This window comes from Lithobates pipiens, unplaced genomic scaffold (assembly GCF_037356315.1).
Source record: "Lithobates pipiens isolate NorthernLeopardFrog02 unplaced genomic scaffold, aLitPip1_a1.2 Scaffold_44, whole genome shotgun sequence".
Classification (NCBI taxonomy): Eukaryota; Metazoa; Chordata; class Amphibia; order Anura; family Ranidae; genus Lithobates; species Lithobates pipiens.
Genome location: NW_027507870.1, coordinates 5519930 through 5541114, shown reverse-complemented (window position 1 = coordinate 5541114; position 21185 = coordinate 5519930). Strand labels below are relative to the sequence as shown.

The window sequence follows — 21185 nt, the reverse complement described above, 5'->3', positions numbered from 1 at the left end:
CCATGCAGACAAAAGGAGATAAACCTCATTGTGCAGTACATCATAACAGTATTTATTCAGATAAAAACAATTAAAATTGCACTCGGGGGTCTTCTCGCCGGACTCCTCCCATACTCATTCACATAGGGTGGGGGGCCGGTATCCGGGGGCCCCCTTATTAAAGGGGGCTCCCGGATTCCGATAAGCCCCCCGCCCGCAGACCCCGACAACCAACGGCCAGGGTTGTCGGGAAGAGGCCCTTGTCCTCATCAACATGGGGACAAGGTGCTTTGGGGTTGGGGGGCGGCGTGGCCCCCCCTTCCCCAAGGCACCCCCCATGTTGAGGGCACGCGGCCTGGTACGGCTCAGGAGGGGGGGCGCTCGCTCGCCCCCCCTTTCCTGGCCGGCCGGGTAGCGTGCTCGGACAAGGGTCTGTTGTGGACTTGGGGGGGACCCCCACGCCAATTTTTTTCGGTGTGGGGTTCCCCTTTAAGTCCATACCAGGCGGCGGGGCCAGCGACGTCTCCTTCACGAGCCCCGCCTACCTGGAGACCGGGCGGGAAAAGTCCGCTCATTTCAAAAGTACGGCGGACTGGCATACACACGGCCAGATTGTCCGCCCAAATGCGAGTCCGGCGGGAAGATTGGAGTGCAACACGGCATTCTAAGTCCGCCGTACTTTCGGGTCAAAAAAGTATGCCGGAGGCTACACACGCGGGGATTGTTTGGCGGACTTGAGTTTGCCGGACTTTTCCACCGGATTGTTTGATCGTGTGTACGCGGCATAAGTGTATGAAGATTGATGGGCTTCCTTCTTACCTGAGTTTACTTTACATAAGCCGATGTGACCTTTGTGATGAGGGTCCACCACATGGGGTAAGAGGCTGTATTGTCGGGAGCTGGTGATAGGTCTCCCTATTCCCTGTCTATCGCAGATTGAACTACTATTGAAGTTTTGTTACTGGATTTTCCTTTTGGTATTTAAAGCACTGCACACTTACCATATATATCTTGTTATTGACTTCCTTCAATATTGTGCTGCCTGCTTATATCTTATTGAACCAACTGATACTAAAGATCTATAGAGCGACAAATTCTCATTCTTTTTTGTAGAAGGTGAAGGGACAAGAGGGGAGGGTTCAAGAGAGGAAAGATGGTTAGGTTACAGAAGTGGAAGGGAGAAAAAGTTAGAGAAGAATAAGGGGGTTTAGGAAAGGAATTGAGAGTAAGTTAGAGAAAGGAGAGGGGAGATGAGGGGAGGGTACAAGAGAAGTAAATAACGGAGATTAGAGAAAGAGAGTGTTTAGGGGAGGGAGAAGGAGGTTGGGAGAATGGAGGGAGAGGAGATTAGAGAATGGGAGGGTTCAGGAGAGGATGGGGAGGAGGTTAGAAGAAGGGAGGGTTTGGGAAGGGTGGTTAGAAGAATGGAGGGTTTGGGAGAGGAGGTTAGAAGAAGGGAGGGTTCAGGGGAGGGTGGGGAGGAGGTTAGAAGAAGGGAGGGTTTGGGAGAGGAGGTTATAAAAATTGAGGTTTCAGGAGAGGGTGGGGAGGAGGTTAGAAGAAGGTAGGGTATGGGAGAGGTGGTTAGAAGAATGGAGGGTTCGGGAGAGGAGGTTAGAAGAATGGAGGGTTTGGGAGAGTAGGTTAGAAGAATGGAGGGTTCAGGACAGGAGGTTTGAAGAAGGGAGGGTTTGTGAGAGGAGGTTAGAAGAATGGAGAGTTCGGGAGAGGAGGTTATAAGAATGGAGGGTTCAGGAGAGGGTGGGGGAGGAGGTTAGAAGAATGGAGTGTTTGGGAGAGGAGATTAGAAGAATGGAGGGTTCAGGAGAGGAAGTTAGAAGAATGGAGAGTTCAGGAGAGGAGGTTAGAAGAATGTAGGGTTCAGGAGAGGAAGTTAGAAGAATGAAGGGTTCAGGAGAGGAGGTTTGAAGTAGGGAGGGTTTGTGAGAGGAGGTTAGAAGAATGGAGAGTTCGGGAGAGGAGGTTAGAAGAATGGATGGTTCAGAAAAGGGTGGGGGAGGAGGTTAGAAGAAGGGAGGGTTTCAGGAGAGGTGGTTAGAAGAATGGAGGGTTCAGGAGAGAAAGTTAGAAGAATGGAGGGTTCAGGAGAGGAGATTAAAGAAAGGGAGGATTCAGGAGAGGGTGGAAGAAGAGGTTAGAAGAATGGAGGGTACGGGAGAGGTGGTTAGAAGAATGGAGGGTTCAGGAGAGGAGGTTAGAAGAATGGGGGGTTCAGGAGAGGAGGTTAGAAGAATGGAGGGTTCAGGAGAGGAGGTTTGAAGTAGGGAGGGTTTGTGAGAGGAAGTTAGAAGAATGGAGGGTTCAAGAGAGGAGGTTAGAAGAATGGAGGGTTCGGGAGAGGAGGTTAGAAGAATGGAGGATACGGGAGAGGAGGTTAGGATATTAAAGAAAAGGAGGGCTCAGGAGAGTGTGGGGGTGGAGGTTAGAAGAAGGGAGGGTTTGGGAAAGGAGGTTAGAAGAATGGAGGGTACGGGAGAGGAGGTTAGGAGATTAAAGAAAGGGAGGGCTCAGGAGAGGTTGGGGGAGGAGGATAGAATAAGGGAGGGTTGGGGAGAGGAGGTTGGAGAAAGGGAATTGAGAGGAGGGGAGGCTCAAGAAAGGAAGAGAGAGAAGTTATGAAAAGAGAAAGGAATGGGGAGTTTCAAGAGAGGAAGGGAAAAGAGGTTAGAGAAGTGGAAGATAGAGGAGGGGAGGGTTCAGGGGAGGAAGTAAAAGAAGGTAAGGGGAGGGGAAGGGAGAAGAAGAAAGGGTTTACAGCAGGAAGAGAGATAAGGTTAGAGGGGGATAGGAGAAGAATGGAAGGATGGTGTCATGATCCAGCCAAGAGTGAGAAGGTCTGAATATAATTTTATAATGAATAAATCACAGGACACTTCTGCTATGATATTAACAATATAGTGTTGAAGGGAGGCCAAATGTTTAATCCGAATCTCCTCCCAGTGGGGGGGCATTTAGATCTTGTGTGTTCACCACTGGACACCAGATGATGTGTCGGCATCCCAGATCAGCACAGATAAGGTGGGACGTCTCACCTCAGAAAAAAACGTCTGTATTTCAGTCATTAAAATTCAGAGAGGTGTGATAACTCATCACTCCCATCCTGCTCAGTGCACAGATGTACAACTTTCTGCAAACGCTTGGTTCTGCAGCCCTCTCTTCTCTACATTCATTCAAAATACAGAATATACACAGCATTTCTCCAGAAGGCAGGGGGCAGGGATCTGATGTCATACACTGCACAGCATAGAGCAGGGAGCTGAGTGTAATCTGAGACCCAAGTGGAGGGAATTGATACCCCCCTCCTCACACAGTCTTTTAGGGAAAAATGAACTGTTGGGGCTGTCGATCACCTGCTGTGTGCTGGAGGGGGGTTGGACTGTTCCCGGAAATCTGTGGTGTTGGTTTAACCTTTCACAAGTGCCTCACACAAATAGAAGAGGGAAGAGACATCAGACAAGAACCACACCAGGTGCTTTGGACTGAGGCAAATACACACTATAGAACAGGGGTTGGCAACTACAGCTGTTGTAGAAGTACATGTTGCAGGACTGACAGTCACAGGTATGACTCCCAGAAGCAGAGGTACGATGGGACTTGTAGTTCTGCAACAGCTGGAGGGCCAAAGTTTGTCCACCCCGCTATAGAAGAATATTCTTTGTTCATTTTTATTTTCAGGGATGTACAACCATAAAGGGAAAAACATGCTGAAATTTGTTTAAATAACATTCCTGGGGGATGTGTTAAACCTGCCTGTGAAGTGGCTCATCTATACAATGTACTACAGGAAAAGTGATATCCACTAAGTAAAAAAAAACGTAACTTGCCGGCCGCTAAATTATATTTCCCGGTCACTTTTTTCTCTTTGTAAAAAAAAAAAAGAGACCAGGATTACCTTCAGCATCTATATCAGGCCGATATCTTGGGTGAGGGTCTGCTATGGATTGTAATAGGGGACCCCAAAAAAAGCAAACAAAAAACAACTCATCTATCCTTGAAAAGGTGTCTGGTATGGATGCCAAGGGGGAACCCACAAAAAAAAAAAACTGCATGTGATCCACCAAAATGTAACATCAGTTTCCCTTTATAAATAGAGGTCTTCATGCCGCCAACACAGAATTCACCTTTTTTGCACATTTTGCTAAACACACGGGGGAACCAAAAAGAAGCAATGGGTTGTGAAAGTGGAACTATACTCATCTCCATTCCATGATGTGGCATCAACCAGCTCCCTCACCAGCAGTGACATCTTCTCAGATAATACCAGTGGGTGGGGCAATTGTGCCCCAATACCCCCCATCCCTTTCCCTGGGCATGGTAACACTCTTCGTACCCGCTTCTCTTCTCTCTGATTGGAGTAAAAGGAAGGCAAATGTCACCAAGATTTATAAATTAGAAAATCATAATTCTAGTGGTAAAAACTGGAAAGGTGAAGAACAGTACTTCCAGTTGCCAAACACAACTATGGAAACCCCTTTTATAAATCGGTGAAATGCAGATGTGAGAGGAATGACAGAGGTACCAAACTTGGGATAAAAAGAAGCATCTGATCCGATGTAAAATGTAGACACATTCCTTAGTAGAATAAGGAGTAGGAGGACCTTATAGAGATAGAAGACACAAAGGAGCATTATTTGGATGTTCTACACAAACAGTAAACTAGGACCTCTCCGTACACATTGGACATCCCTGTACAATCAGATAGATGGATTCAGGGCTCATGTTTGCACTCTCATGTGAACCTCCGTCTCTTCTTCATATCCTTTATTAAATCAGCCCCATCATCTCTATTAGACACTCTTGTTCCTCCTGTTCGTTTACTTTGGCTGACCACAGTCTGGAGACACAGAGGAGCTCTCAGGTCTCATTACCTCTTCCCCTCCAGCTGGAGAGACCACAGAACATCATATGAGAGAAGAGACACCATGGAGGAGGACGCCGAGTCTGCACAGAGGAGCGCTCACAGAGCAGGTAACCCGGGGAGGGATGGAGGAGAACAAAGTGAGGACATTTATTAGAGCAGTTGAGGCTCAAATCACCAATCTTCATGTGCAAATATGTCATGTCAGCAGTTATCGTTGGGTCTTTTTGCAATCAAATCAACAGGTGCAGTTTTCTGTGGTAGTGCCACCAAATAGCGGATGGTATTTTAATGTTTGTCACCAACCCTACGGTCACTGTCCCCAACCTTTATGCCGCGTACACACAACCGGACTTTTCGAGGGACTAGGTCTGACGGTGTTTCCAATGGACTTTCTGTGGAGTTCCGACAGATTTTCCGAACGAACGGACTTGGCCACACACAATCACACCAAAGTCCGACGGATTCGAACGTGGTGTCATGCGAGCGGACTAGAATAAGCAAGCTCATAGCCAGTAGCCAATACAGTAGCTGCCCTAGCGTCGGTTTTTGTCTGTCGGACTAGCATACACACAAAAAATTTCTCGGTCCGGCGGAGTTCCGGTGGAAAAATTTAAAACATCTTCTATTTCTAAAGTCCGCCGGATTTTTGGCAAGCAAAGGTCTGATGGAGTCCACACACGATCGAATTGTCCGACTGACTCGTTCTGTCTGACCTTTGCTGTCAAAAACTCTGGTCGTGTGTACGCGGCATTAGAAATGTGTTTAAAGCTGTATCAAACTCAAAAGCAAATGTTTATTATATTGCGATAAATGCAACCATCACATCCATGTATTGGTAAGCCGCAATATATGACATTTTTAGTTTTTGTTTTAATACCGCTTTAAACTGTCACTTCTTATAGAGAACTTTTAAACGTTTAAACTTTTGAGGGGAAGTTTATGATAGAAAGAAGATCACTGGAGGCATGAATGCATTTCTGTCTGGGAAGATTTAATGGACATATTATTATTTGCAACCCACAGCTGAGACGTTGTTTATGTTATGTCTTACATTGTATCTTTTAATACATTGTATGTGAGGTGTTTTGTTACATTTGTGTTTTTGTATAGAGTATTGCACTATAATGACTTCTACTGAGCTCTGCAGGAGTGATATGGTTTACATACTTCTTCTGCCTTTTGTATACTTCTAAAAACACATTTACAAATGAATTGTTATTGCAAACAGCTCTAATTTTTTTTTTAAGTGGCCTTAGTTTACTTGTAAGGTAATCCAAGCTCTAACCTTCAACTCAAACACCCTCATTACTTCATAACCAAAAGCCAAAAAAAAGCAAAAATCCCACTCCCATGCCAAACCTCTTATCCAATCCACTCTCATCCAACTAACACCCCTCGTTCATTCCTAACCTTCCACCCAACCCAAACACCTTCTCCCATTCCAAATGCCCTTACCAAACCCAAACACCCCCATCCAGCCCATTTCATTGTACTCAATACAAATACCTTTTATGCCCCCTAACCCACTCAAAAAAATCCCCTTTAGCCCTTGTACACACGGTCGGACATTCCGACGGAAAATGTCCGATCAAACCGTGTTGTCGGTTAATCCGAATGTGTGTGGGCTCCATCGGACTGTTTCCGTGGGAATATCCGACGGACAAAGTTCTAGAGCTGGGCTATAAAACTTTCCGACAACATGATCCGATCGGACTTTGTCTGATCATGTGTAGAGAATTTCGATCGGACAAAGTGCCACGCATGCTCAGATCAAATTCCTAGACCAAAGCTATTGGCTACTAGCCTGAACGTAGTCCGTCCTAACGAAATAACGTCATCACGTTAAGTACGATCGGATTTTCCGACAACTTTGTCCGACCGTGTGTATGCAACACAAGTTTCGGACAAAATCTGTTGGACAAAATCTGACAGATTTTGTTCTCGGAATGTCCGACCGTGTGTACAAGGGCTAAGCCAAATGCCTTATCCAACCAAGATCCCTCGCTCACTCTAAACCCTTAACCAAATCCAAACACCCTCTCCAACTCAAGTATACTTAACCCCCCCTAAAATCTTCACCCAATCCAATGACCCTCATCCACCCCATGTATCATCCCCCAACCCAAACACCTTCATTAACCTATTAACCACTTCAGCCCCAGAAGATTTTACCCTCTTCCTGACCAGAACAGTTTTTGCGATACGGCACTGCGTCGCTTTAACTGACAATTGCACGGTCGTGCGACTTTGCACCCAAAGAAAATTTGCGTCCTTTTTTTCCCACAAATAGAGCTTTCTTTTGGTGGTATTTGATCAACTCTATGTTTTTTTTTTTTTTTTTTGCGCTATAAACAAAAAAAGAGCGACAATTTTGAAAAAAGCATTTTTTTTTACTTTTTACTATAATAAATACCCACATTTCAAAAAAAAAAACTAATTTCTTCATCAGTTTAGGCTGATATGTATTCTTCTACTCTTAAAAGGGAACCCCATACCCGTGCGGGGGTTTCACGCAGGGGTGCCATTCTGCCCCCCGTAAAAAGATGTTTCATAGTAAGGTTGAATAAAGACACCAGTCCATCCTGAGTGAGTGTCCCTATCCCTGTACATTGCACACTCACATTGGTCCATACCCTCAAGGAGCCCACAATCCAAGGTCCCCATTCATATACCAGGGCCAATTTTGGACAGAAGCCAATTAACCCACCTGCACGTCTTTGGATTGTGGGAGGAAACCGGAGAACCCGGAGGAAACCCACGCAAGCACAAGGAGAACATGCAAACTCCAGGCAGGTAGTGTGTTGGTTGGGATTTGAACCAGCAACCTTTCTTACTGCTAGGTGAGACTGCTAACCACTACACCACTGTGCCGCCCATGTGAGTCAGCCGGGAACCGGTTAATCAGTCAAAAACACCAAACCAAACCAAATCTCTCAGTCAGTTGAGTCCCCTCACTCATTCCTAAACCATCATCCAATCCAAAACCTTCACTTACACCAAACACTTCATCTAATACAAACACATCACCTCAACCCAAAATTTGTTCATCCTACATAACATTCTCACAAACCCCAAATATCCTCACCCAACCTAAACATTGCCCCCTCACCCCAAAACCAAATCCCCCACTCAACTAAACCACCCTTACACAACCCACAATCCTCATCAAATCCCTCTTCCAAGATATACTGTATATCTTCAGCCAGCTTAGGTGTCCGTTTAGTAAACTTTGATAAGCTGAGATCAGGATGATCTCTGCTTATCTCAGAGCATTGCAGGTTTAATATACCGAGATCAGTGCTGGAGAACTATTTTTTCTCTTCTCATCTCAGAACACAGAACGGCTGCATTGACTGCAACAGAAACGGCATGTTTAGTAAACAGAGATGCCACTTTATCTCTGTACTTCTCTTTCAAGTTCTCCTTTCTGGCTTCTCCAGCCCAGAGGTGGAGATATCAGGAGATCTCTGCCAGAGAATAGCTTCTTCCTTCTCCCGTGGCCAAAAATGAAAGTAAAAACTTTCTTAACTGCAGTGAAAAATACACCAACAGCAGGTTACAAATACAATAACTATACAATTACACACAGAGATTATATATATATATGTATATATATGTATATATATGTATATATAAATATATATATGTATATATATATATATATATATATATATATATATATATATATATATACATACATACATACATACATACACACACACATATATACATATATTTATATGTGTATATATATATATATATATATATATATATATATATATATATATATATATATATATATATATATCTGTGTGTGTATATATTTATATTTGTGTGTGTATATATATTTTCAAAAAACTCACGGAACGGATCGTTCCTGGGACCAGAGTCACGGATTGGATCATTTTTCGGATCAGCAAATAATAATTGGCTGAGCATGACTGGGTATCGCTGAGTATGTCTGGGTATTACCGAGTATGGCTGGGTATTGGCAAGTATTGGCTGGGTATGGCAGGGTATGGCAGAGTATTGGCAGGGTATGGCAGAGTATTGCAGAGTATTGGCAGGGTATGGCAGGGTATTGGCACGGTATGGCAGTATTGGCAGGGTATGGCAGAGGATTGGCAGAGTATTGGCACGGTATTGGCAGAGTATTGGCACGGTATTGGCAGAGTATTGGCACGGTATTGGCACGGTATTGGTAGAGTATTGACACGGTATTGGCAGAGTATTGACACGGTATTGGCAGAGTATTGACACGGTATTGGCAGAGTATTGGCATGTTATTGGCAGGGTATTGCAGAGTATTGGCAGGGTATTGGCACGGTATGGCAGTATTGGCAGGGTATGGAAGAGTATTGACAGGGTATGGCAGAGTATTGGCACAGTATGGCAGAGTATTGGCAGAGTATTGGCAGAGTATTGGCACGTTATTGGCAGGGTATTGGCAGGGTATGGCAGTATTGGCAGGGTATGGCAGAGTATTGACAGGGTATGGCAGACTATTGGCATGGTATGGCAGAGTATTGGCAGAGTATTGGCACGTTATTGGGAGGGTATTGGCAGGGTATGGCAGTATTGGCAGGGTATGGCAGAGTATTGGCACGGTATTGGCGTAGTATTGGCACGGTATTGGCAGAGTATTGGCACGGTATTGGCAGAGTATTGGCACAGTATTGGCAGAGTATTGGCACGGTATTGGCATAGTATTGGCACGTTATTGGCAGGGCATGGCAGGGCATTGCAGAGTATTGGCAGGGTATTGGCACGGTATAGCACTATTGACAGGGTATGGCAGACTATTGGCATGGTATGGCAGAGTATTGGCAGAGTATTGGCACGTTATTGGCAGGGTATTGGCAGGGTATGGCAGTATTGGCAGGGTATGGCAGAGTATTGGCACAGTATTGGCGTAGTATTGGCACGGTATTGGCAGAGTATTGGCACGGTATTGGCAGAGTATTGGCACAGTATTGGCACGGTATTGGCATAGTATTGGCACGTTATTGGCAGGGCATGGCAGGGCATTGCAGAGTATTGGCAGGGTATTGGCACGGTATAGCACTATTGGCAGGGTATGGCAGAGTATTGACAGGGTATGGCAGACTATTGGCACGATATTGGCAGGGAATTGCAGAGTATTGGCAGAGTATGGAGGGATGACTGTGACTGCAATTGTTACAGAGCAGCGCTGTGGACACTACAGATCCAGCCCACAGTGCTGCTTCTATCCGATCTCTCCCCTCCACTTTACAGAAGGGAGAGAGGAACCGACGTTTGTTTACAAGTGATCGCTCCATCATTTGACAGAGTGATCGAATCGTAAACGGCTGATGGGTGCACCAAGATAGCTGCCGCTCCAGAGCTAGGCCGAAGCCGCGACCTTTCCTAAGGCCGAGACCGCGGATCGCTGCGTGTGCCGATCCGAACAGGGTGACCCATTCGAATCACGGATCAGTGACGATCTGTTGCACCCCTAATATATATATATATATATATATATATATATATATATATATATATATATATATATATTGTAAGGGATCTTCCCGGGGTAGGGTGTGTTTGGACACAGTTCACAGCAGACTTGGAATTTGATAAAGCAGATCTTGGCGTTTATTCGTGGTACAAACAGTCCAGCAAACAAAATATACAGCAACACCGTGCTTTCTAAGTACAACAAAAATAAAAGTCCTAGCCCGGCTGGGCGCTTACTAACAGGTTCTGCTCACCTATCTGACACTTACAAACACAGCGTCTTTCGCCTGGATGTCGCAGGGTGAGTTTTAGCTCCAGCAGTGGCTGTGCTTGCAGCTTCCTTCAACACACAGATTGTTCATCCCCTGGCTGAGAAGCAATCACCTGCAGACCTTGCAGAGCCTTTAGCTTCCCAGGCTAATTAGGATCAAAGCTCACCTGATCCCAAACCCAGAACTGGATCGGGGGATGTGGAATGACAGGTCCCTCTACCAAACCTACCTGCCATTCCATATAAACCCAGGCCCGGCAAAATTAAATAACAACTCAGCAGCATATCGCTGCTGAGAAACTGATCCATCCTGGATTTACCATCTCACACTGTGTAGCAACCTAGGTGAGATGTACACCCCCTCGATCACTTCTCCAGTGACATGTCTACATATCCCCCCCCTCTTTTTCAGACCGGAGGGCTGAGCCTTTTGTCCCCACAGACAACTTACCCTTGACAATGCGTCAGCATTTGCCTGTAATTTCCCTGGCCTGTGTTCCACAGTAAAATTAAAGTTTTGTAGGGAGAGAAACCATCTAGTCACTCTTGCATTTCTCTCCTTGTTTAACTTCATCCATGTTAGGGGGGCATGGTCTGTCACCAACTTGAATTTCCTGCCTAGCAAGTAATACTTTAACGATTCTAGGGCCCACTTTACTGCCAAACATTCTCGTTCCACAATGGCATAATTTTTCTCGGCCGGGGTTAGTTTTCTACTCAAGTACGTCACTGGATGCTCCTCACCATTCACTACTTGTGAGAGTACTGCACCTAAGCCTGTGTTAGAGGCATCTGTCTGGACCAGAAATTCTCGCCTGAAATCGGGGGTGACTAACACAGGTGGTTGGCACAAGGCAGACTTAAGGCTTTGGAAAGCCTTCTCGGCCTCTGGGGTCCACGTGACCATTGCTGTCTTTCCGCCCTTTGTCAAGTCAGTTAGTGGAGCAGCAACTGAGGCAAAGTTCGGCACAAATCTACGGTAATACCCCGTAATACCCAGGAAAGCTCTAACCTGTTTCCTTGTCAGGGGTCTAGGCCAATTCTGTATTGCCTCAATTTTATTTAGCTGTGGCCTAACCAATCCTCTTCCAACAATGTAGCCCAGATATTTGGCCTCTTCTAGGGCTAGAGCACACTTCTCGGCATTTATGGTCAACCCCGCATCACTTATGGCATCCAACACGGCCTGTACCTTACAGAGGTGACTTTCCCAATCAGGGCTAAAAATGACCACATCATCGAGGTAGGCAGCTGAGTAATCACGATGTGGTCGCAGAATCAAGTCCATCAACCTCTGGAAAGTTGCAGGGGCTCCATGTAACCCGAATGGCATCACTACATACTGGAATAGCCCATCAGGGGTGGAGAATGCAGTTTTCTCTTTAGCCTCACCAGAAAGTGGAATCTGCCAGTAGCCCTTTGTGAGATCGAGGGTGGTTATGTACCTGGCGTTACCCAACTTCTCAATCAACTCATCTACCCTGGGCATAGGATACGCATCGAACTTGGAGATCTCATTCAACTTTCTGAAATCGTTACAGAACCTCCAAGTTCCATTGGGCTTTGGGATTAGCACAATTGGGCTGGACCATTCACTCTGTGACACCTCAATTACCCCCAGAGCAAGCATACGTTTTACCTCGGCAGATACGGCTTCCCTACGTGCCTCCGGTATCCTATAGGGCTTAAGGTTTACTCTGCTTCTAGGCTCCGTTTCAATGTGATGATGGATGAGGTGTGTACGCCCTGGGAGGTCAGAGAACTTGTTTTTGTTTTTCTGTAAAAATTCCTGAGCCTCCTGTTTCTGTGACACTGATAGAGTATCACCTACCTTGACTGGAGGGATTGGTTGTGACAAATTATTAACAGTATTTGTCGCGACCAAGGATTCCCTGTCTTTCCAGGGCTTGATCAAGTTTATGTGATAAACTTGGAAAGGCTTCCTTTTACCTGGTTGGTGCACCTTGTAGTTCACCTCACTGATCTTTTCAACAATTTCATAAGGACCTTGCCACTTCGCCAAGAATTTACTCTCAACAGTGGGGACTAGTATAAGGACCCTATCGCCTGGGTTGAATGTCCTGATTCTTGCGGACCGGTTGTAAATTCTACTTTGGGCCTCTTGAGCTCTCTGGAGGTGTTCCCTTACCAGGGGCATTACAGTGGCTATACGGTCCTGCATTTGTGCTACATGCTCAATAACACTCTTGTATGGGGTGGACTCATTCTCCCATGTCTCTTTTGCAATGTCCAGTAGACCCCTAGGGTGATGACCATAGACCAACTCGAATGGTGAGAACCCTGTGGACGCTTGGGGCACCTCCCTAATAGCAAACATGAGGTAGGGTAATAAATGATCCCAGTCACGACCATCTTTTGCCACCACTTTCTTCAACATATGTTTCAAAGTTTTATTAAATCTCTCCACCAATCCGTCCGTCTGGGGGTGGTATACAGAGGTACGGATGTGTGAGATTTTAAATAGTTTACATAATTCCTTCATTACTTTCGACATAAATGGCGTACCTTGGTCAGTTAGGATTTCTTTGGGGATCCCAGTCCTAGAGAACATATAAAACAACTCACGTGCAATTGTTTTAGATGCAGTGTTTCTTAAGGGTACAGCCTCAGGATAGCGGGTCGCATAATCCAGGACTACCAAAATATACTGGTGTCCTCTAGCTGACTTTACAATGGGACCCACTAAATCCATGGCAATATGCTCAAAAGGCACCTCTATAATAGGGAGCGAAACCAAAGGACTGCGAAAATGTGACACTGGGGCACTAACCTGACATGTGGGGCACGACTCACAGTATTTTTTAATGTCATCATATATGGCCGGCCAAAAAAACCTCTGGAGAACCCTCTCTCGCGTTTTGTCAGTCCCCAAGTGTCCCCCAAGAACATGGTTATGTGCCATGTCAAGCACCTGACGCCGGTACGGCTTAGGTACCAGAAGCTGTTCCACAATCTCATCTTTAACCTTATTGACTCTATAGAAAAGATCATTAGTCACCGAAAAATGTGGAAATCTTTTTTCAGCATCTGGTTCCTGAGGTACCCCGTTCATAACAGCAACCTGCTCTCTCGCATTTTTGAGAGTGGGGTCCTGTAATTGTGCAGTCCCAAAATTATCGCTAGACACCTCTAAGTCTAGTATATTTTGCTCAGTGGGAGGAGCCTCCTCCTCCCCAGCCAGGACCTGCAAAGGAAAACAATCATTTTCATCCTGCACATGTTTATCATTCACAGTGGACAAGGCAACCCCCTTAGAGGTATCCTCACTCCTTTTGGGGATTTTTCTTTTTTCCCAAAGAGCCCAGAATAATGGAAAATCGCGCCCCAATATTACATTATGCATGAGGTTTTTAACCACACCCACTTCATATTGTACGGTGCCTTGTTCAGTCCCGACTTTAGCCAGCACTATAGGGTACACTTTTGTATCACCATGTATGCACACAACACTCATATGCTTTTTAGACTCTAAGTCCCCAGTCACCAGGCTAGCATGCACCAAGGTTACAAGGCTTCCTGAGTCCATTAACGCTTTAACAGGAAAGTCATTGATTGTGATGTTGCAGATTTGCGGTTCAGTCTCTAGTCCAGGAACTGCAGCACAAGATGGTTCCGCAAATAGCGACTGACGCCGGCTAGCGTCACATTCCATGGGTTCAGAGGTAAGAGGGCAATGGGCAGACACGTGTCCCGCCTCATGGCATCTCCAACACTGGATAGGGCCTGGTCTCTTTGGCAAGGAGTCCTTTTCAGAGCCCCATAGCCACCCGGGACCATCACCAGTCTTTTGTCCCTGAGACACCACTTGAGCCCTTTTCCCCCCATCAGCACCCCTCCACACTCCCCCAATAGATGGAAGTCTCTTACCAGCTGACGGCACAGATCTGGCGCTCCGGGGAGGTGAAGATGCTGCAGGAACATCACGGAGGTAGTCCTCAGTCGCCTGGAACCTCTCCACAAGGTTGACAAGTTCGTTTGCGTTCCTAGGATCACCTTGTCCCACCCAGCGTTGCAGGTCAGTAGGAAGCGCTCGGAGGTAGCGATCCATCACGACCTTCTCTAGGATTTGTGCAGGAGTAGAAGTGTCTGGCTCCAACCACTTTCTTGCCAAATGGATTAGGTCATACATCTGGGACCTCGCTGATTTGTCCAGACTGTAGCTCCAGTTGCGTACCCTCCGGGCACGGACTGCAGTAGTAACTCCTAGTCGGGCAAGTATCTCCTCTTTTAGCCGAGTATAGTCCTTAACCTCTTGCTCACTGAGGTCATAGTAGGCCTTTTGAGGTTCACCTGTTAAATAGGGCGCAATTACCTCTGCCCACTCAGCGGCTGGTAACTTCTCTCGCTCAGCCACGCGCTCAAATACTGTTAGATAGGCCTCAACATCGTCCTCAGCAGTCATCTTTTGCAGCGCTTTCTGCACAGTCCTTCTCCCAGAAAAAATCTCTGGAGCGGCTCCCATCACCACAGGCGCCTCTCGATTTGCTATCAGGTGCTCAATAAGTTGTTGTTGTGCAGCCATGGACTGTTCATGTCGTCTATTGGCCTCTATCTGAGCCTGCTGTTGTGCAGCGATCATCTGCTGTTGTTCAGCCATGGACTGTTCATGTCGTCTATTGGCCTCTGTCTGAGCCTGCTGTTGTTGCAAACTCACTTGCATAAACTGCTTCAGCATCTCCTCCATGTTGCTGGACTGTTTTTGGAGTGTAGTTGCAGCTTTCACCCAGGACATCAGCAGCTGTAGCCAAGTCTGTCCACACCGTTGCCCCTAGCAACCGCGTTGCCCGCTACCTCCACCAATTGTAAGGGATCTTCCCGGGGTAGGGTGTGTTTGGACACAGTTCACAGCAGACTTGGAATTTGATAAAGCAGATCTTGGCGTTTATTCGTGGTACAAACAGTCCAGCAAACAAAATATACAGCAACACCGTGCTTTCTAAGTACAACAAAAATAAAAGTCCTAGCCCGGCTGGGCGCTTACTAACAGGTTCTGCTCACCTATCTGACACTTACAAACACAGCGTCTTTCGCCTGGATGTCGCAGGGTGAGTTTTAGCTCCAGCAGTGGCTGTGCTTGCAGCTTCCTTCAACACACAGATTGTTCATTCCCTGGCTGAGAAGCAATCACCTGCAGACCTTGCAGAGCCTTTAGCTTCCCAGGCTAATTAGGATCAAAGCTCACCTGATCCCAAACCCAGAACTGGATCGGGGGATGTGGAATGACAGGTCCCTCTACCAAACCTACCTGCCATTCCATATAAACCCAGGCCCGGCAAAATTAAATAACAACTCAGCAGCATATCGCTGCTGAGAAACTGATCCATCCTGGATTTACCATCTCACACTGTGTAGCAACCTAGGTGAGATGTACACCCCCTCGATCACTTCTCCAGTGACATGTCTACAATATATATATATATATATATATATATACATACACACACACACATACACTCACACAGATATACACATATATATAGGCATATATATAAAGGCAGTGTTGTGGCTACAGAAGTACAACTGATGCTGTAATTTTGACAGCTGCGCAGATGATGCATCGCTGATAACGCAAGGTGGCTGTAAAATTCAGAGCATCAGATGAGTCCAGTACACACTGCGTTTGCATAAGTGTATATGTTAATACGCCGGTATTATTTATTTTTTATATTTATTATTATTATGTATTTATTTATTATTATTTTAATTGTTAATTTAATATTTTTAATATTAATTAATATTAATATAAATTAATTATATAATATTAATTAATTCATATTTTTATTGTTATGCTTTTTTAAAATTACTTTGAACTATTTAATATATATATTTATTGTTTTTATATGAATGGTGCATATCTGCATGACAAATAGGGTACTATCATTTCAGAATACACCATTCACATAAATATGCACAAATGTTATGTATTAATTAGAATGTTTTACAGTTATGGGGTGTCTGTTTATTGGGTAGGGGGATTATATCTTTATTATTAACTTAATATGTGCAGTGTATGTGGAGTGCTTCGTATTTCACTTTGGGATTCTGATACTGAAATCTCCTGAGCTATTGTGAGATTACAGAAACAGAAGCCGTTCAGGGTTCTCAGAGCGTTTGTAGATCACTTCTATTCTCAGTGGGAGAAGTGATCTACATGATATATTAAACTGCCACATGGGTGAGAACAAATATCTCTGAGAAGAGCAGAGAACTCCAGAGATGTAAAATATCAAAATATACTAAACGGACACCTTAATCACCCCTACTTGACTCTAAATGTTTACACCCAGTCTAAATATTTTCACCCAACCTAAATATCTTTACTTAACTGAGACATCCTTACCAAACCCAAATGTGACGACCCAACCGGGACATCGGCTTTTGGAGGGGACTGCAGGGTAGCCTTTTGCCTACTGACTATTTACAATAAGGTATGTTCCTGTTTGCACCTAAGCTAGTGTCATCTAGTTCTTGAGAGCAATTGTCTGCTATAATACCTGTCTCCTGATTCCAGAGTGGAAGTAGCTGTATCTTGGTGGAGTCACCCAGGCAGGCTGTCTGGTGGTTCCTCACACCAAATGTCCTCACCCAACTAAAAGTCGCTCCCAAACCAAATCTCCCACTTAATTAAAACACACTTATACAACCCACAATCCTCATCAAAATCCCTCATCCAATATATACATCTTCAGCCAACATAATCACCCCAACTGAACCCACATATCTTTGCCCAGTCCAAATATTTTCAACATGCCTACATATCTCTTTTCCTAACTGAGATATCCTTGCCTAACCATAATGTCCTTACCCAACCCAATCAACCTTGTCCAAATCAAAGGCTATGACACAATCTATACATCCATGAAGAATGGGAAGTTCTGGGCCCCTCAAACACTATGGCTGCACCTACTGATCTTGAGGAAACAATTTTAGTGGAATGAACAATTTTGGACTCTGTCCTCTTGGTGTTTTGCTCATGTGCACCGTTCTTCCTATAATCACCCTTCATCTGTATGTTCTCTGTGTATTTCCAGGATATGACAGTGAGGTTGTGGTCTCTGGATCCAGCTTTACAACACACATTTATGAGCATATTAACCGGGAATCTTCTGAGTATGACAATGTAGCCCCGGAATCTTCTAGCAATATTCCTACAAAATTTATCTCTCAGCATGTGGCCCTCACATCATCCAGAAGAAAGAATGGGGCCCATGGAGCATCCAGCTGCGGTTGTCTGGTCCCTGCACTGCTCATGGTATTGTTGGTGACGTGTGTCACTCTACAGTCAGTGCTGATATTTCTTCGAGTATCAGGTAAAAGACTCCTCAGGGGCGGGGCTGGTTGCATATACTGAGCACATTGACAGATACAATTAGTACAGAGGTTCTTAGTGGTATAAGATAAGTCTACCCAGGAAGACAGGCGACTTTTTGATACATATGGGTCTGTCCAGCAATTTATTGATTTTGTACAGCGGGTACAAGAACCATATAACAGATTTTCACTGAATGGGATGACATAATAAATCCAGTATTTGCACAAATATTTACATTTTGGTGACATTTTGGATGGGGGTGTGGTATAAATAAGCCGGGTCTGCTGGCAGTTTTACCTCCTGGAGTTCTTTTACATCAGACCAGCATCATTACTAATGACCAGCATGACCCCCCCACCCCCCCCCCCCCCACCCACTGTGCATAATGCATTATATATATATATAAAGAATGGCAAGAGGCTGCACTCCTGTATACACATTATTACTGAATATGTTTACTGCTTGTCCGGAGTTCCTCTTAATGATGAATGTTTATCACAGGAAGAGAGAGAGATGTCAGGAGAGAGGATACTACACAAGGTACTCTGTCTCTTCATCATTACTGACTGTCTCTATTATTCCATATTACAGGACGGTCTCTCCTGTGTCCGGCTGTCTCTGTATCATTACTGACTGTCTCTATTATTCCATATTACAGGACGGTCTCTCCTGTGTCCGGCTGTCTCTGTATCATTACTGACTGTCTCTATTATTCCATATTACAGGACGGTCTCTCCTGTGTCCAGCTGTCTCTCTATCATTACTGACTGTCTCTATTATTCCATATTACAGGACGGTCTCTCCTGTGTCTGGCTGTCTCTTCATCATTACTGACTGTCTCTATTATTCCATATTACAGGACGGTCTCTCCTGTGTCTGGCTGTCTCTCCATCATTACTGACTGTCTCTATTATTCCATATTACAGGACGGTCTCTCCTGTGTCCGGCTGTCTCTGTATCATTACTGACTGTCTCTATTATTCCATATTACAGGACGGTCTCTCCTGTGTCCAGCTGTCTCTCTATCATTACTGACTGTCTCTATTATTCCATATTACAGGACGGTCTCTCCTGTGTCCGGCTGTCTCTCCATCATTACTGACTGTCTCTATTATTCCATATTACAGGACGGTCTCTCCTGTGTCCGGCTGTCTCTCCATCATTACTGACTGTCTCTATTATTCCATATTACAGGATGGTCTCTCCTGTGTCCAGCTGTCTCTGTATCATTACTGACTGTCTCTATTATTCCATATTACAGGACAGTCTCTCCTATGTCCGGCTGTCTCTTCATCATTACTGACTGTCTCTATTATTCCATATTACGGGACGGTCTCTCCTGTGTCCGTCTGTCTCTCTATCATTACTGACTGTCTCTATTATTCCATATTACAGGATGGTCTCTCCTGTGTCCGGCTGTCTCTCCATCATTACTGACTGTCTCTATTATTCCATATTACAGGACGGTCTCTCCTGTATCCGGCTGTCTCTGTATCATTACTGACTGTCTCTATTATTCCATATTACAGGACGGTCTCTCCTGTGTCCAGCTGTCTCTCCGTCATTACTGACTGTCTCTATTATTCCATATTACAGGACGGTCTCTCCTGTGTCCAGCTGTCTCTCCGTCATTACTGACTGTCTCTATTATTCCATATTACAGGACGGTCTCTCCTGTGTCCAGCTGTCTCTCCGTCATTACTGACTGTCTCTATTATTCCATATTACAGGACAGTCCCTTAGATGTCCGGATCTTTGGATCTCCATCAATGATAAATGTTATTTCTTCTCTGTGGACAAGAAGTCACGATCACTCTGTGATAAAGATTGTGGAGAACGTGACTCCAGACTGGCCCAGGTGAAGGAGAAGACCCTACAGGTCAGTGTCGGAGTCATTGGGTTGGGTGTGGGGTGGACATTATGTTCTGTTTCTCAAGAGACATCCAGGAAGGTGATGAGATTATGGTGAATAATGTGTTGTGTGTTGTGTTATCCAGAGACTGGTGACCATCACAGGGAAACAATTCTGGGTTGGATTATCCCCATATAACATCCATGGTGGAGTGTGGACAGGAAAATGGGCAGATGGCAGCATGGAGTAAGTATCTCAGGATTATTTATATTAATCATTAGATACACATCTCTGGAGTTGTGCTTCCTCCTCCTTTCTCCTCCTCCTCAAAGATTTGCACACACAATGCAAACAGAACAGATTTTTATTCTCTTTACTGAACTCTGACAGCCAGCAAGAAATACATGTAAGTATAAATAAGTGGGGGGTATGATATATCTCCTATTGTACCCCACTTTGACAAATCTCTTATATCTGCACTCTTATAGTCACATTCTTAGAAAAGATCCCCTACAGCAGTCCTCTTATGGCAGCTCATCTGAGGCAGTTCTCTCTGTCGGGGGGGTTGTTATTTACACCGGTCACCCACCAGTAAAAATCATGTGACCACCTTCCCTTGTAATGGTTCTGGGCATGTTATATCTGTGCAGTGTCCTCCATGGAATCTCATCACCAGACACTCCAGTATGGCCGCCGGTGTGTGCACCAACCCAACTACATAAGTAGAGGGCTCTGTGTATATTTTGCCCAATGGTCTCCTCTATCTTCCCCCATCCATTACTGCTCATCTACAACGACTATGGGAATTCTCTCACCAGGCTTTGTCTCCCATCTAGAAATGTCACTGAAGGGACTGGAACCTGTGCCAAGCTTGGATCTCATCTAACACTGGAAAACTGTTATATCGAACTGAACTATATCTGTGAGAGAGATGCTGTGTGACCGCACTGATCTGAGGAACGCTGTGTGACCGCACTGATCTGAGGAACACTGTGTGACCGCACTGATCTGAGGAACACTGTGTGACCGCACTGATCTGAGGAACACTGTGTGAATCTTCTGATCTCTCTGCAATTGTTCTGAATTGTATATAAAGTACGGTTGAAGTCTTAGTTGTTACTCCTCCTTGTTAATTTCTGTATTGGTCAAGTAATAAAATAATTGATACCAATATATGTGTACTGAATTTCAGAACATTAAAAGGTAAGAAGACCTTTCTGACTCCATCCTCAGATGTCTCCTCAGAAACGATCAAGTTTGTCATAGACTACAATGGAATGGCGATCCTTGGAGGTGGGTGGTGGGGCGAGTAGATGAGATTTGAGTTCAGGACAGAAGAGGAGTTAAGACAAATAGAAAGGAGAATAGGGGAAGGTTCAAGAGACAAAAG

The 21185-nt window shown here is 45.0% G+C and overlaps 1 protein-coding gene across 1 annotated transcript; it reads left to right on the top strand.

The window, feature by feature from the left end:
• Positions 1-4868: 4868 nt before the first annotated feature.
• Positions 4869-20898, top strand: LOC143956846 (killer cell lectin-like receptor subfamily G member 1). The gene is made up of 6 exons (XM_077467018.1): positions 4869-4968; positions 17663-17941; positions 18445-18483; positions 19674-19822; positions 19941-20041; positions 20632-20898. Exons 1-6 carry the CDS (start codon positions 4923-4925, stop codon positions 20735-20737), a joined length of 720 nt encoding a protein of 239 aa, XP_077323144.1. The 5' UTR covers positions 4869-4922; the 3' UTR covers positions 20738-20898.
• Positions 20899-21185: the final 287 nt, after the last annotated feature.

Coding starts and splice junctions, on each gene's coding strand:
- LOC143956846 (XM_077467018.1), top strand. CDS start 4,923: ATGGAGGAGGACGCCGAGTCTGCACAGAGGAGCGCTCACAGAGCAG. Junction 17,942..18,444: donor GATATTTCTTCGAGTATCAG/GTAAAAGACTCC, acceptor TGTTTATCACAG/GAAGAGAGAGAGATGTCAGG. Junction 19,823..19,940: donor TGAAGGAGAAGACCCTACAG/GTCAGTGTCGGA, acceptor TGTGTTATCCAG/AGACTGGTGACCATCACAGG.